Consider the following 17979-nt stretch of genomic DNA (forward strand, 5'->3'; position numbering starts at 1 on the left):
AAATAACCCATCAAACTATCGGACCATCATGATTAACCCCCTCTTGGGGAAGCTCTTTGGTAGCATGGTTGAACACAAAATCAGTAAATGGACAGAATCATAAGGTAAAAGAGCTAAGGGGAAAGTGAATTTCAGACCAAAGCACTCCACGGTTGATCATGGTACTACACTCAGACTCTTGGTTGGAAAAACATGGAACACACTAGGTGCGGGGCTTTTTTCTGCTTTGTTGACTTTAAAAAAGCTTTTGACATAGTGCCATGAGACAAAGTCTGGCTTAGAATGGAAGAGTTGAAAATTCCTATTGAACTTAGAGGTGCAACACATAGACATTATGAGCAGGTCATGGTGAAATTCAGAACTATGGAGGGGGTGTCTGAGAGCTTTGGCAGCCATATAGGAGTTAAACAAGGATGCCCCCTCTCACCTACTTTGTTTGGGCTATATATGGATAAGTTAGAAGAATGTCTAGACAAGAATAATGGCAATGGGGTTCAACTAGCTTACTATGTGATAAAGCTGCTCCTATACGCAGATGATCTCATTTTGATCGCTAAAACCATTGATGGACTGAGAGACTAGAAGCCGCTCGATGCTTTCTGTCATATGGTCAGGATGCAAGTGAACACTACCAAAACAAAAGTAATGATTCTTCCTTTCAAAAGAAACAAGAAGTAGCAAAACACCTTCCTTTTCGATGGTAGTCCTTTAAAGATTGTTCAAGAGTACAAGTATCTTGGAATCGATTTTCACAACAAGCTTAGTTGCGAAACATGTAGAGCAAAAAGAATTAGCAAAGGCTGGAAAGCATTATATTCTTTACAAAATAGCTGCAAGAATGCAGAATTATGGGACTACAAAACTAAAAAGATGCTCTTTCGTTTGTTGGTCACCCCGGTGACCCTTTATGGATGTGAGATTTGGGGCAGCAGCATGTCAGATCAGAAATCGAGAAAGGTAGAGAGAATCGTAAAGCACCTAATCACCACCAGTCACAAAATTAAAACAGCAGTTCCCTATGAGATCTTATTGGCGTAAACAGGTATGCTCCCTCTAGAGGCTTCAGCTATGGTCCGATTGTTATGCTATTTAAAGAAAACTCAAAGTATGGAAAAACATCATTAGCCTGAATTGATCATAGAGGAAAGACTTGACAGAAGAAAGAACACGTGGATGAAGCAAAATGTCAAATGGATGGAAAGATGGAGTGTTAGTATGCATGAATGCTCAGATAACATTGATGAAATAAAAAAATTTGTTAGAGAAAAATACAAGTCTCATATGCTCAAAACAAAATGAACCCAAACGAGACTATTATATCAAAGAATTTAATTCAAAGGGAGACCATACGGAGAAAGCATATATAAGAGCAAATATCCGCTGGAAAGCCAAAATGATTATAGCGCATCTTAGAAAGAGTTCACAACAACTGATGTGTGAAACTGGTAGATGGATGATACCAAAAGAGGAGTGGGAATAGAGAATATGTTTATTTCGTAATATAGGAGTGGTGGAGACGGAGCGACATTTCATCATGGAATGCCCAGCATACAATGGCATCTGCTTCAGCTATGCAGATATTCTAGAAACAGACAGCTTAGGTAATCTTTTTGAGAAAACACAGCTGGACAGGTTAGCAAACTTAGTGGTCAACATTCATTGTCAAAAAGCAGTATTAAAGAAGCAATTTCAAAAGGCCTCATGTTTTGCCCCTTTCCCAAGGGTTTGTTCTTTTTTGGGTGGTCCCATAGGCTGCTTTGGCCTCATGGAGGTTATTAAAATCTTTTATTGATTCATTCTTCAGCATAATTTGGGAGTGAAACAGCACGGTTGATTAAGTGGCATCAAAGCTTGCTTGCAAAGACACTGACAAAATGTCAAACAACAAAATAGTAAAGAAAAATGATTTTAATTAATGTTAGAACCATCAAGGGTTCTTACACTGGTATCAGAGATAGTATGATAAGTGCTCGACAAAATGTAAAACCACTAGAATTGGAATTAGAACCAGCAGGGGTCCTTTACCAAAGAATCATTATTTTTTTGATTGGGTTTATTTTTATTAAAAATATGTTTGGGTTTTTGAAAAAATTCCTTAAAAATTATGTCAGGATTTTTTTACAATTTCCTCCAAAATAAATTGTTCCTAGGTTTATTTATTTTTTGCCTCAAAAAACATGTCTAGTGTTTTTCAATTTTCTCCCATAAAAATTGTCTGGATTTTACATTTTTTTTCCAGAAAAAAATGTGATGCTACTATTCTCAAGGTTTTTTTAGTTTATATGTAAATATCATTAGAGGAATTGACAATTTTTTCCATAAAAATCATGGTTTCCAGTACTGAATTTTTAGCTCATAGTGCTCATCTGCTAAAAAAACTTCATGGTTTTTTAAAAAATATTGTGGTTTGGCAATTTTTCCAAAAAACCATCACTTCAACTTTTTGCTAATTTTTCATCAACAAAAATTCGTGCTTTTTGAAAACCTGATTTTGGAGGGATAGCTTTGTTTCCCAACATCAAGTTGGAAGGATTGCGGTTTATCTTGCTCATATCGAGAAGTGCGGTTTATCTTGCTCTCATCGAGAATTTTTATACAATTTAAAGCAGCCTCAATAGCAAGCACATGTGGCGGAGCATTCTTAAGTAGAGGGGCAGCTTTGGATTCATTTATAAGTTTATAACCAGAAGACCTGCAAATTATGTCTTTTGTAGGGTACGTAGCATGATGACTACTGAGGGTATTAAAATAACTTTGTAATGTCTCTATAATTGTCACTTGGTTGGTGTAGGAATTTTCCTTTTCTGCATTCTGTTCACAAGTGTTTTGTTTACAAACATCGCCTTGTATCTCTTATAAATGGAGCCTACCAACACTATTGTATATATCGATTTATAATAATATTTTTTAGATTAACCACAAATTGGAGGATGTTCGTGTTTGTAACATAATGGTAGAACCTAAGTTACCTGGCTTTCTGTGATGAAGGGATGGGTGGAACGGGGAAACAACTTCCAAGACTGATTTCCTTTTCTGCAACGATGGGATGGCAAGGGACAACAATGGAGATGACTTTATAAATCATTAGGGAAATTTTAAATATTCATATGAAAACATGGATAAAGCATTCTTATATATATTGTAGAACCTTAATATATAAGATTTTTGATGAATAATTTACATTGAGAGTTCACACGAGAATGGGAGTCATTTAATTGGTTCTCTCAAAGTGTGCACAAAACTAAATAAGAATTGACATGGGTGCATGTGAATCTCGCTATTATATTTTTCCACACTTCATGATGTACATGTAATCTCTAACATAAAAGTAAACAAATAATCAAAAGTCAAACATTATCTAAATTAATTTTATGGGACAGCCAATGGATGGGTTTCTGAATGTATACAAGTTTTTAGGGCGTTAAATTATGTCAAAAACATGTCCCCAAATAACATTGCAACTCATGAAACTATAACAGTCATACTAATCTCATTGACAGGCATGGTAATAAAGTAACTTTATGACATTGTTTTACTTTATCAAATAAGAATTATTTCTCACCTAGTTCAATGGATGTTTAAGTTGTTTTATTAAGTTACCATTGTTTATCAATATGTAAGAATTATCTCTCTCCTAGTTCGATCTTGCATTCTTGCATAGTCCTTCGGATGTAAGGTTTTCCATAATAGCTAAATCATTATCTTCCAGCCAAAAGCATCTTTGAGCAATTAGCAATATGAATGGCGATGGCTCGAGAGAAGAATGGAAGCTACCCAGCTAATTAACTGAGGCTATAGTAAACTAGCTATTGCAAATGGCATCTTTTTAGCTGAAGGCTAATAAATGGAAAACTAACTACCTAAAGGAGCAATGGGTATGTTTCTTTACACAATGGGAAAACCAATTAGTGCCAGAAAATCTCAGTAATATAGTGAGAAGACTAGCTATGTTAATAGGAATATTGAGCTGACAAAAGACAAGTAAATGAATGATCTGGTCACCTATTATACTAGGTAAACTAAAAATATATAGGCAGTGCAAAATATTAAAAAAGTAATGTGCAAATGACGGGCATTAAATAGGTATAGAATGGGAGAAATGAGCACATATGGAACAGCGTCTAACAAGTTGCCCTAAAGCTGATTATGAAACACTTCTGACTTAAAATTCATTTTCAAACCTCCCTAAGAGTGGAAGACGCAGGAGAGAAGTGGTAGAAATGGAATACAGATTCTGAGGGACAAGAAATTATAAATGACTTCCGACAAAAGCCTCTACAGTTGCAACTATCAAAATAGGACCTGCAGTTCAAATACGCCTAATGTTAATAGAACAAAAAATCAAACACCACCTCCAAAATCAAATTCTATTGGAAAACAATTAATGAGATCTACCAATTCTACAGGTAGACAAGCAATGGCCCAAAAGCTTCTTCATAGAAAATCAAAATGATGGCCTAATTCCAAATATAGAATATACATGTCAATACAAAACCATAGAGACTATTGAGTAAAAGTGTATTGCCAAAAAGTCAGAAATAAATCATATAAAGTGAATGAGCTAATGTGTGCAGATATCAAATAAGACTTGTTATCAAATAGGCTACAAGTATAAATAACACATAAGAAAAATGGATCAAAGTCTGTGGGAAGCATATTTTAAATAAAGAAGCTACAGTGCAAATAAGCTTACAACTGAGACAATTCTTGTTAATTAATAATGTTCATCATGGGGAGCTAGCTACAAGTACTAACCTAGTGTGTTATAATTCTAATCCTCTAGTTTAAATTTCAAATTGAATGATCTCTTCCCAGGTGCCTGTAATTTTCTAATGTGCACAAGTATACTTGAGAGAAAGCACTGCAATATCAGCAACTAACATTGGGATCATGTCATAAATGTTGTGTCTAATGTTTATATAATTAGGTCAGATGACATGGCACAGTGATACATAGGTATACTTCTTTTTTCCACCCCAGCACCTATGTTTAGTCAAAATGTTACTTGACCCGAAGAATTCCAAATACATATATACAATATATTAATATGTAACTTCAGTCAATAAAATCTTGAAAATAAAAAACCAAGCTTTAGACAATTGTTTCATGGATGCACCTTGAAGGAGAACTGACAGCATCTTTTATAGCCAACACCAACACTGGAATCATGCTTGTGAAAAAGCGCTGCTTATAAAGAGGCCGCATGATTGCATGACATTCTTTATTGAGAGAATTTCTGGAATCTTTCATGATGATGCCTAACCCATCGGCTGCTGCTTCTGCCAATTTAATTTGTTTACCCGTGCTCTTGCAAAACTCTGATTTATTAGTGTCATTTTGTGGAAATGGTATACAAATCCTACTATTTGTTCGCAAGACATTCAAAAGTAGCATTGCAACATCTGAAATCCGGTTGTGTCCTCGCATCGCTAAGCCTTTTCCTATCCATCCCAGTGCTACAACTGCTTGGATCTGCAATCCAATATTATCATCAGTATCAATATCTGTAAAATTCTGATTCTGTGTTATATTTTGAGCAGAAACCGATTCACTATCCAATGTGCTGTTTTGCACAATCCTCAGCAACCCCTCATCTAGAACATAGTAAATAGCCTCATCCAGAGTAAAAAGATCTGGGCTGCTGCCATTAGCTACAACTGGAAATTTGTTGATCATAGAACCTAGAGCCTGAGCTGCTACATCATTGACCATACTATTTCCCTTTCTAAGTACAGCATTCATGAACATTTTCAGTGTTTTCTTATGATTATGGAGGACAACTTTTGGGTCAAGTGCAACAACTACTGATGCAAAAAGAGCAATTTTCCATTCTTCTTGGTCAGGTTCATCAATTAAAATAAAGGCATCTTGCATGCCATCCCAATCTTTTAAAGGCGCAACTGTTGACACAGCGGCCACGCTTTGACGTCTTTGAGAGACTACGCCAAGAGACTTCAATAAAATCCCCTTCTGCATGTCCTCTCCACAGTACTGAACCGATACTCGTATAACTTCCATGGTTGCCACTAGAAGCTTCATACAAATTACAGTCATGTTTGTCAGTAGAAAACACTTATACATTAGCTGCATTCCCATTATCAAAATGATAAAACTAAATACATTAGTACTAGCTTAAGGCAAGATGATAATCTGCCATATCAAAACATAAGGAGGTCCCTGAAATATTTAATCCAAAATATACAGTTGATTACACATATCCAGTTTAATTTGTCCCTTTCAACTTTCAAACAAATTTGTCTAAAAGAAAGAAACAATGATATAATATTCAGGTTGCTAAAAACCTTACCTGCAAAGGTGGCAGAATGTTCTGTGCTGATATTTCTTCTATAGAATTCAGGATATCAAGAGCTAACTGCATTATATAATCCTCAGTGACACCCATCTTTTTGCACCTAATTTCATTACAAATATTAGCATTCATCAGGACCAAAATATACTGACTTCACATATTTTCCTGCTGCATGAAAACAGTTTTAAATTTGCAATGGCATGTTTTATTATTAAAAATGGTATAAACATCAAATTTAAATGCTAGTATATGATATTCCCATCCTTATAATAATAGAATAAAAACAATAAAGTACTTTTGTGGTCAAGGAGTGGCTGTTCTTGAGCATCTACATCTACTTAGTAGGAAGTTAGATGTAGATGTGCATAGCAAGTTGTTAGTTGAAGACTAAGATATTCGGAAAATCATAGACTTATGAATAAGACGGTTGTCCTAGTTACATTAAGAGGAATAAGGATTAGTCCAAAATGATTATTTTTCCCAAAAGAACGGTGAGAAACATGATGATCACACCAAGTATGGAGAGCGCCTCCATTGGATAAGACGATCAATATTAAATGTGAAAGCTACGAGGAACAACAATATCATTAGCACCTTCATGAAGATTACTCCATTCAAGGCATCTTCATGAATTCTGTTGATCACCATTGTGTAGGTCGATGAGACAACATTTGCAAAGACAATCATAGAGGAAGCATATATGGGGACAATCAAAATGGCCTCCCAGAATTAGTCATCAAAGAAGCGTTGACATTATAGTGTTGGCATTCACATCATGATAAGGATCAACTAAACCAATGGGATAATGATACTCAAGATTGTTTACCGTACGGGTAAAATAAATGAACGCATACAAAAAATGGAACACAAATAGCAAAACTCCTTAGATTATTCGCATATGCCAGAACATTACATTATGCTTCGTCAGATAAGATAATTTACAATGATCCCAAACGGGGTATAAATACTATCCGCTGAACCTTCCCGAAGGAGTCTGTCGGCCACAAACATTGTCTGCTACAAACTAGTTACCCGTCGGCTACAAAATCTTTACCGACGACGCCGGCTACAGAATACAAGAACACCGAAGACAATCAAGTCGGCTGACACAGTTTCTACCGACATCATCCCCCCCAAAAGAAAAAGTCGTCTCTAGACGACAATTACAAAATATCTAAGACAAAATATATTAACGGACTGATTACAACAAGATAAATCTGCTTCTGACACATCACTTTCACCTTCGTCCCGTGCCTGTAGCCTCTGCTAACCCAATACTGCCTCCTTAATGAAGTTGACCTTGATAGCCACCTGTGCTGCTTTTTCTGTTTTCAACTCCTCGGTAACCTGAGCCAAGTGTCGCTGCACTGCCTCCAACTGGATGATCAGCTCCTCCCGAGCTCTCTATGCATCCACCAAGACAACCTCTCGGCCAACACCTACCACCAGTGCCTCTAGTACACAAACACTCCATACCTACAAGAGCCCCAAGTTTTCTCACTGGTCAAACTCCCACGACTGATATCCACAACGACTGGGGGTCCTGGGGCAGTGCCAAATTAACACTTCGAAACCCACACAAAACTACATGGAATACATCATTTCTATCATTTTCTGCCGATTCCACACTCTTTCTGGCAATCACTGATACTTCCCCTTCCCTGTGACAACATCAAATACCCATTCCAAACTGCTCGAATCTCTCAACATTTTTTTTTTTAGTAAAACCCCTCACACCCATCCTCTACACGCTTTTCCGCCAGAAAAGAGATACAAAACTCAAACAATTTCTCCTCCGCCAATGAGAAACCGAACTCCAACAATCTTTCGCTGAAACATCTCCTCCGGTAATGAGAAACAATACACAACAAACAAGCCTTTTTCCACCGGAAATATCAAACCGAATTGAAACAATCAAAGAAATTTCTCCTATGGAAACGAGAACCACAGCTCCCAGAGTGATCAAAATAATCTCCTTCAATGGTGTCGTCCACAGGAATCTGCACACGCCAAGGAAATACGCTGAAATACTGCCTGGGTCCGTAGTAAGAACAAAAGCGGAGAAGAAATCCGGCTTGAAAAGCCACTGCCAAAACCACACTCGAAGAAGGACAGATGTTTTTCGTGCGGGAAGAGGGTCGGCTTGGTGGGGTTCAAGTGTCGCTGCAGCGATTTGTTTTGAGGCAAAGGATAAGCCTTCGCAATATGAAAAAACTCTGCGGGAATGGGTCTGGCGATGAAAGGATGCCAGTGGTCTTCCAAAAGTCTTCCACGAGGAAAAAATTTCAAAGGCTCCGCGGGAGACCTCCCACGGATAACTGTCCGCGAGACAGTTTACCCGCGGGACACAGTCTGCGGACAGATGCCCGCGAAACACAGTCCGCAAAACTTTTTCTCTTGTGTCTTCTTCTTCTTCTTTTTTCTTTTTTTTTTTCTTTTTTTTTCTTTTTTTTTTTCCTTTTCTATTTTTATTTTTTCTAACAATTAAAAAAAATGCAGCACCTTAATTTTGCCTTGAGGCGTTGCCGTTCTGCAACAACAACGACGAGGGAATCATCTGATCATTCTGCGACGGTGACGGCGACGGCATCTTCCTGGCACGGTAGGATCCATTGACTGTGTGAGGTACATCTTGCCCGTCCAACATCCCCAACTTTATCACTCGATTGTCGCCGACCTCCCGGATCTAATATGGTCCAACCCATCTTGCCTTAAACCTTTCCTGTTTGATTTCATTCCAACTGTCGTACTTGAGTACCAACTGCCCCGGCTGAACCTATTGAGTTTGCATGCCACGCCTTATGTCTGTTCGGTGTCACCTCTGTCGCCCACTGTGCTTGCAATCATCACGCATCTAGCTTATTTCCTTGCTGTCAGCACTCTTCAAGCAATTTTATGGTGCGATGCATTCTTTTCTTCTTGTGCGGTCCGTTCACTATGTACCGGATGGTGGGATTCCTTTTTCTAAGTTTGGACTGTATGTTTTTTCCCTCAGCTTCAGGCGTAACCGCCTTTCCTTCTTCGGCTGCTCTGTATTCCTTCAGACATTTATTTTCCTCTGTTTTCTCACCTTCATCAACCCTTAACATATTACAACTTGGAAACAATTCGTAGTTTTCTATTTGCTAGTGGTAAAGGCCATTCACCGAGTCTAGTTCGTCGTCATTCGATCCTCCTAGTGTCAATACTCCTTCGTTCGGTTCCATTCTCTTTCCTTCATCGTCACTTTCGCCTTCACCTTCTAAATCTGACGATACTCCCTCCTCACCTACCATTTGTGTGTGCAGGTTAATTATGAATTTTTTGCCTCCGCGCTCCATTGATAGGGTATTTTGTTTCCAATCATGTTTTACTTTTGCTTGCACCAACCAAGTCCGTCCCAGAATAGCATCATATCTTTTTCTTTTCAATGGAATGACCACGAAGTCCAATAAAAATAGTTGCGTTCCAATAGTTACCAGTTGCGCCCTCAAGGTTCCCAACGGCTTGATCCTATGCTGGTCTACCGTGAGCATCTGGAATGTAGGTGGTCACAACGTCAGTTTTCCCAACTTCTTCCAAGTATCCTCTGGTAACACATTCACACCGGACCCTCCGTCAACAATTGTGTCTGTCAGAACATGTCCCAAAATCCCCATCTCGACAACCGCCGGATGCCTGCCAGTTGTGAGTCCCAGCAGCATTGGGTCTGTTGTCATCACTTCCCTACTATCCCTTCCTATGTCCTCCGTTGCTTTCGAAAACGGTGTATGATTTAGAATGGTCGTCCGTAACTGGGGCATTGTGAAAAGGTCACTTATCTTGATAGGCACCTCCATTTGTAAGATCTGTCATACGATGTTTTGTTCCGCGGAGTTCCTTGCCAAGGTGTCAGTGATGTCTTTCAGCTACAAGGTCTCTGCCTGCGATGCCTTTACAATCTCTGCCCGTGCTTGCCCAATTTCCTCTTTTCTTCTGCCTGGTCGAGTACTCTTTTGCTTGCCTCCGCGTAATTGCCAGAACTTCTTCTTCATCCGTCCGGACAGTGATCAGATTCACTCCAGACTTCGAGCACTTGGCATCTTCATGATGGCCGGGTCCGCACCATCTACATAATAATTTGTGTGTTCGCCGTTGTACAATCCCGCGCAAAATGACCCCACAAATTACATGCTCGGCATTGAACAATCAGCCGTCCATTTGCATCATACTGGATTCGACTTCGGCTGCCATTATTATTGTTATTATTTGCATTGTTGTTATTTTGCCCTCTGCTATAATTCCTGTACCCACCAGGAGTGGCACCATCAATGTTTGCATTTTCGTTCCCTCTTGACGTGGAAGCTGCATGTGTAAGAAGCACCTGCAGAGATCCTCTTGTTTTCATGTTAGAGGGGCATTCCTTTGTCGAATGGCCCATGATCTGACAAATGTCGCAGAATTAGTTCTTTGGACAGGATCCTTTAGTATGACCGTCGGTTTTACACTCTGTGCACCACAGCTCACTGCTCTTTGTCTCCTTCTGCATATTTTTAAACTCCATCATGCGGATCATGTCCTTCTATAGGGCACGAACCTTCTTGCTACTGCCTTCATCGTCGCTGCTATCTTCTCCGGCAGTCTCGTCGTCATCAGAATCAGATGAGCTAGTGTTGTTCTTCTTTGTTTTCTGCTCACTTTCGAGGTCCAATGCTCTATTATAAGCTTTTGTGTATGACGACGACAGCACAATTTTCATTTTCTTTCACAACTTCGAGCTAGGCCTTCCACGAACCATCTTTTCTGAAGTCCGTCTGTTGGCTTACTTTCCATCTTATTTATCAAATCTTTTAATTTCCTGGCGTAAACGTGAACGGTTTCATTCTTCCCCTACTTAGTATTGAAGATCTCTGCTACAATTTCATTCTCATCCCGCAACAGTTTAAATTCTACCAAAAACTCCTTTTTAATGTTATCCCAACTGTTTAGCTTTTGTGGATCTGTATTAGTAAACCAATCAATTGTTACACCCCGCAAGGTGGCCGAAAATTGCCTCATCCAGTCGTCTTCATCAGTTATCCCATTTTCCTTCCAGATCGTTTCACATGTTTTGCAATGTCGAATGGGATCGGCTATACCATTGCCATTGAACTTGGCAGTTTCTCTTTTGGTCCCACCATCATGATTGGTTTTTGTAAACAGGTGTTGCTCGGTCCTGCAACACTGGCGTTGTTCACTCCCACACCGTGGCTTTGCACTCCCGCACCGGCGATTTGCACTCCCGCACCGGCGGACTAGTCTCCCACACCGACGGTCTGCACTCCCACACCGGCAGTTTGCAATCCCACACCGGCAGACTGTTCTCCCACATCGGCAGTCTGCACTCCCGCACCAACGGTCTACAATCCCCCACCAGCGGACTGTTCTCCCACACCGGCGGTCTGCACTCCCACACCGGCAGACTGTTCTCCCACACCGACGAACTGCACTCCCACAGCGACGGTCTACACTCCCACACTGGCGGTCTGCTCTCCCACGTCAGTGGACTGTTCTCCCGCGGTCTCAACAACTGCGAACCTTGGTGAAGAAGGATCTTCTGAGGTTGTCTCACACGGAAGTGTATCCCGGACAAAGAGTTCACTCCACGCTCGTGCTCCCTCGGCACTCCGATCCGTGCAAGTTGATGCTCTCCTGTCTGGATTCTCTTCCCTCAACGAACACAAATTCAAAAACTCCTCCCGTGCTTCTTCCACCAATTCCACCCGCTGCTGAGTTTCCTCCAACAATTCTTCTGTGCTCCAGTTTCCGTCGACAATTTTCTGGAATCTCCTTCGGCATTCAGCTTGCTGTACCAGAATTAAATGTTCTTGCGCAGTACGGATTCCATCTTTTCCCTTGGCCTTATTTCGATCCTTGTTAAACTAATTTGGCATTAATCTTCATTCCTCCCACCTTCCAGGTGCATAAGGCAACGATGCCAAATGTTTACCATACGGGTAAAATAAATGAACGCATACAGACAATGGAACACAAATGGCAAAACTCCTTAGATTATTCGCATATGCCAGAACATTATATTATGCTTCGTCAACTAAGATGATTTACAATGATCCTAGACAGGGTATAAATACTATCCGCCGAACCTTCCCGAAGGAGTCCATCGGCCACAAACATTGTCCGCTATAAACTATTTAACCGTCGGCTACAAAATCTTTACCGATGACGCCAGCTACAGAATACAAAAACACCGACGACAATCAAGTCGGCTGACACAGTTTCTACCAACGACAAAGATATCGCTTTGAAGTTAGCAAGTTGTAGGTTGATTTGTGGAGGTTCCTCATCTCTTGAGACACACACCTTATGAGATGGTTACCCTTCAAGTATAGGGGCACAATGACAACAGCAAGATCTGTTGTATTGCTGGTCCAGCAATACGTGGTAGACTCATGGGTCGAACTCCAAGCATTTTCACAGTTTGTGTTTTTGTTCAGTTGTTTGATCCAAGATGATAGGTTGTTTGAAATCCATTACTCCTCCCAGGATCGTGTTGATAGGATAGTTCGGGATCCAGGTGTTAAACTGGATGTATAAATGGCATTTTGAGGATTTGTCATAGTAATACTACACAATGTATACGTGGCATTTTGAGGATTTGTCGTAGTAATACTACCCAATTTGAAATCTGATGCAGTTGTGATCAGAGTCACGCAGCCTACAAACACAGAGGTGCTTCACTAATTGACATGGGATCCAGGGATCTGGTTGATGGATGAGTTCCATTTTGACACTTTTCTTCACGGTGTGGCGGGATGTGTTTACAAATTGGGCTATAGAGCTACTTCCAGATTTACATGGGATCCCGGAACTAATTGTTTGAGGACAAGCAATCTCAAGAAGGGAGGACTAAAATGTTCTGTTCTGGGGGACAATAAAAAATTACAAGTCAAACTTATAAAATAATTAAAAGTGACTTTGGGCTCATGGAGTAAAATTAAAACTATTTAAAATGTTTACTTCAAGTAAAAGGGGAAAGTGACAAAGGGAAGATAAGACGAAAGACGGAATTGGAATCTAAAGAGTCATTGTGGAATATTAAAAGTGGAAGTCTCATTCATTTTTCAGCATAATTGGACATTGATTTAGTTTGAGATTTCCCTTGGAGAAATTAGGGAAGCTTTCGCTTCTATTTAGGATCCGAGGACGTAAACCCTCAAGTCTTATTTGGTGGATTGGATGTAGCCCCAATTCATCAACTATGGTGAATTTGCGACGGAGCTCACAATTGCAGTTCAAGTTCTCTTCTAATTATCCAATCTAGCTGTTACCATTGTTTTTACGATTGGACTGTTTATAGTATTGTTGTTTATGCAATAATGAATTCTAGAGTATTTGTCAGTTATTTACTAGTTAATGTTGTTGGTCTTCATTGCATAATTTATCTATTTATATTCTGAAAAACTATTGTGGTAAACTTTGGGGAGAATATCCTACTGGGATATTACATTACACATCTTCAATGGGTGCAAAGAGTTGCAAGCTACTTATATAACATTTTCCAAGAAGTATGTTCATTAAAAAATAAACAGCTCTCTGTACAATGAAAAAGTAATAAGCATTTGACAACTTCAAAAGCAGGATTGTTATGAGTGCAACGGATCCCATTCACATTGGCAATGTTTGTGAATCGCCTTTGATCAAGAAGAAGAAGATGAAGATGAAGATTTAGATAATCCATTAATTGATTGACACTTAGTATAAGGTTCTAGTTGTTGAAAGTCAAAACAATGATACTTGAACTCAATATTATTTTAATATTTTCATGTTGATAATAGATATGATGCTATGATTACAAGTTTATAGTACTTTTGTTGTTTTATGATACTATGTGGCATTCTAATCTTAATTCATTCTTCTAGGCTACATACATATGTACATACATACATATACAAATACGATTTTGTACCAACAAACCCAAACAAATCCAGACCCCAATTCAAAATTTTGCCTTACCAACGAATCAGTTCTTCGAACCCAAACTCAAATCGGTAAGAAAGGTAATTCCTTTAAATGGAGCTTTCCTTCTGCATCTTTAAATCAATCAATGATCATTTCACTGTATCAAAGCCATTAAACCTTTTTAGGCAGATTTTTTTGCTCCATTAAAACAATTCTGGAAATCTGTGAAATTCTTTCATAATATTTTATGCTTTTGTTAATTGTTTTTTAACAAATAAAGTAAAATACACAATTTAGTTTCTTTGTGATTTAAAGAATCCAGGGTTGTTCTTAAAGAATCGTGTTTTTTATTTAAACATAGAATTGAACATTTATTTTGCCAAAATCGCAATCTTTATCAATCCCGTACAAGTTCATGGGCTTCAGAATTGTGGATTTCTTGCTAATCATGCGTATCTACAACCTGTGCAATCTCTGTTTGGGTATTTTTCACATCCACCTTTTTCTGCCATTCTTTGAAGGGCAGTATCATTTATACTTGCAGATACAGATCAGATTTTCAGTTTTTTTTTCCACAGATACGATTTTTCCAACCAGTTCAAAGTTGTTTATTACCAAAAATCTAGGCATTTCAACAGTGGCTAGGGTTTACTCAAAAAAAAAAAGAATTTCTGCAAAAATAATCAGCTAGGGTTTTGCTGCAATTATTTTATAAAGTTTTGACAAAGTCATACAGTATTTTGCATTAGGTTTTCCCTGAAGGTTTTTTGGTGAAGATGATGGGAACTTTCTGTTCTACTCCAAGATTTCCCTCAGGATAATCTGGACCAGCATCCAAGATGAATCCATTCCCCGCAGCCCAACTCATGATCATACTAATTTGGAAGATGATGGTTCTACTCTCCAGCCTAAATGATAAGAAAAGCTTATTGATGATGTTCCATATGATGAACTTGTTGAGGGTAGATCATCCAAATGCAAGAGCAAGAAGAACATAGTCAATTTTGTTCTTATGGCCAATATTTAAACTGTCCATGAGCACCAATCTTATTCAGATGAAAAAGGGATACCTGGAAAAGGAAAAGGTTATGGAAGTTGAGAGTCATAGTCCTCAGAAGAACAAAACTTGGAATTTGCTAGATCCTCCACTAAGGACGAAACCTATTGGCTGCAAGTGGATCTACAAAGTGAAACACAAAGCTGATGGAACTCTTGATAAGTACAAAGCTCAGTTGGCAGCTAAAGGCTTCTCACAAAAAGAAGGCATTAACTATGAGGAAACCTGGGCTCATACAACAAAGATCAGCACCATCAAATTGATTATAGTCATTGAAGCACAATGTGATTGGAATGTTCATCAAATGGATGTTTAGAGTACCTTCCTCAATGGTGATTTGGAGGAAGAAGTCTACATGTTCCAGCCTCCTTGTTAGTGGTAGTTTTGCCAATCTGAATAAATTATGTTTTGTTGCATATAAGGCAATGTAATAAATAAATAAGTTCTCAGTTAGTTGTACAGAACTGAACGTTGGCACCCTTAACCAACCGTCAGGTGATTTATATTGTGAGTTGGCACCAAGAGCAGAGCTAGAATTGTATAGACAATACATGGAATGAAAAGTTATATCTCTCTACCAATTTACTGTGTTATATGCTCTATCTGAATCATTATGTTCTCTGTATTTTATTTATATAATCGTTTGCTCTACATATTAAATACATACCACGCATGGTTTCAAACTTGCAGGCATAAAACATTTTATCATTCTGTTTTAACATTTTGGTATCTGGGCATTTCAGTGTAATTAAGGTGATTTGAATTTGCAGAACGGTTTGTTCTCTTCTTAGCGCCTGTGATTCTGCAATAGAATGACATGATGGAAGAGTCAATATCACCAAACCAGTGGATGACGTAGCAATTATGGCTGTAGAAATTTGTTGAATCAGATCAGGTTGGAAGGTATGTAAAGGAAGAGCACATTTTGATCCTGCAGACAAGTTCTTTGCTTTTCACTAAGCTGGCATTTCTATTTATGTTTACTGTATTCAATATCACCAAACTGATGGATGACGTATCTATCATGGCCGTAGATACCCATTGAATCAGAACAGGTCGGAAGGTATGTAAAGGAAGAGCACATTTCGATCCCGTAGACAAGTTCTTTGCTTTTCACTAGTCTGTACGATCGAAATGTATTTATGTTTACTCTATTTCATCCCATCTCTTTGATTGCATCTCTGATTCATTCAGACAACGAACTTGTAATCTTAGATAGAAAAATCAATACACGTGTCGAAGTGATAGTTAGTGTTGGGTGGATATTTTGCAGCTGACAATCTATGCAGATTCAGTTGTAAAATAGGGTTACCAGCCACAGCGTGTGAGAAAGGATCTCTCCTGCCTTAAAGAGAAGGCTCCCCCTTCTCATCATTCCTTGGATCAACTCAAGGAAAGCAAGAAGTTAAGAGATATTTATAGGAGTCTTACCATATTATTTTCTCTTGTTTCAGCAAAGAAAACCACTTACTCGCGGAGTGGGTAATGGGCAAGCCTGACCTCTCTAACTACACTTCTATCTAACAATTAGAAACAATGATACCGATACCAAACACCAACTCAAAGGCTGATTGAAAGCATACCGGCTTAGATCTATGCCTAGTTTTTCTAATGTATAAGAATGGCTATGAAGCTCACAAATCTCTATGCAATTCTTTTAAAGGTAAATCTCTACCATTGGGGTGAACAAACTTCTAGAAGTACATCATTTCTAGGCTATAATTCTAATAAACTACATGAATATAAGACACTGATGCAAACTACAGTCACAGATTCTAATTTGTGTCACAACAATTGCTTCCCATCACATCTTCGAATTCAATTGTTTCTCGTACTCACATTGTTCTAATACACATACAAGATTATCGGCAAACGCATTGTGCTTGGTGATGCTATTGTGGATGATTGCGAGATCGGGAGTTCATGTATTTCATGCCATTACATTCACATTCATAACCATGGCACTGCATCTTTCAATAGCCTCTGATTCTCTTTGATGAATTGCCAGTTGTCATTCGAAAACTTGATGTGATCAAGATTTTCTAATTTCATAATTATTGTGAATTCTCCTTTTTCAAGTTTGCAAATTCTGAGATTTCCGGGACTTTGAAGACCTTCTCAATGATATCCAGATGTAAATTTAGAACTTTCCCATGAACATCTTGTTGGCTAAAAATTGTGTAACTCCCTAGAACTAAAAGTTACAAAATGGGAACTTTAGGCAACAGTGTAATGAGATAATTATCTCCTCTCAGCAATAGTTGAGGATGTGGAAGCCAATGTAGGCTTACTAGAGTTTCCGCCTTTAGTGTTTCAATTTGGTTCTTTCGAAGAGCAGTTCATTGAGGAGTTGACAAAGTTGGTACAGTATTTGATTGCTCTTCCTTCAGGGGGTTTTCAGGAGGTTACTTGTTTGGGTGCAGTGCAGGACAATGTTTCTAGAAGATGGAACTACAAACCTTCCAGGATGGCTTGGGACCCTGGGATCATTCTTGGTCATGGTATGGACTTGCCTGATGTTTGTGGAGTTGGATTGACATTGCTTGAGGACAAGCAATCTTTGGGAAGGGAGGACTGTCATGTCCCCAATTTCTGCCCTTCCTTAGTGACAACATTTCTAGCAGGGTTGGTCTATTATCTGGTTCCCATAGGCCAGCAGAGCATAGAGGGAACCAACCCAAGGAATTTGAGAGTC

The 17979-nt window shown here is 38.9% G+C and overlaps 1 protein-coding gene across 2 annotated transcripts in view; it reads right to left on the reverse strand.

Moving 5' to 3' along the window:
• MET18 (ARM repeat superfamily protein) overlaps positions 1 to 17979 on the reverse strand; it is a 332877-nt gene that overhangs the window by 134177 nt on the left and 180721 nt on the right. For both annotated transcript variants that reach the window (XM_089787438.1, XM_089787437.1), the window contains exons 13-14: positions 6308 to 6413; positions 5117 to 6033 (exon numbers count right to left, since the gene is read on the reverse strand). In XM_089787438.1, coding sequence (XP_089643564.1) covers positions 5117 to 6033; positions 6308 to 6413 — 1023 coding nt within the window. The remainder of the gene's footprint in view (positions 1 to 5116; positions 6034 to 6307; positions 6414 to 17979) is intronic.

Source organism: Cupressus sempervirens, chromosome 6, assembly GCF_028749045.1.
Source record: "Cupressus sempervirens isolate cs-2001-9-10 chromosome 6, ASM2874904v1, whole genome shotgun sequence".
Classification (NCBI taxonomy): domain Eukaryota; kingdom Viridiplantae; phylum Streptophyta; class Pinopsida; order Cupressales; family Cupressaceae; genus Cupressus; species Cupressus sempervirens.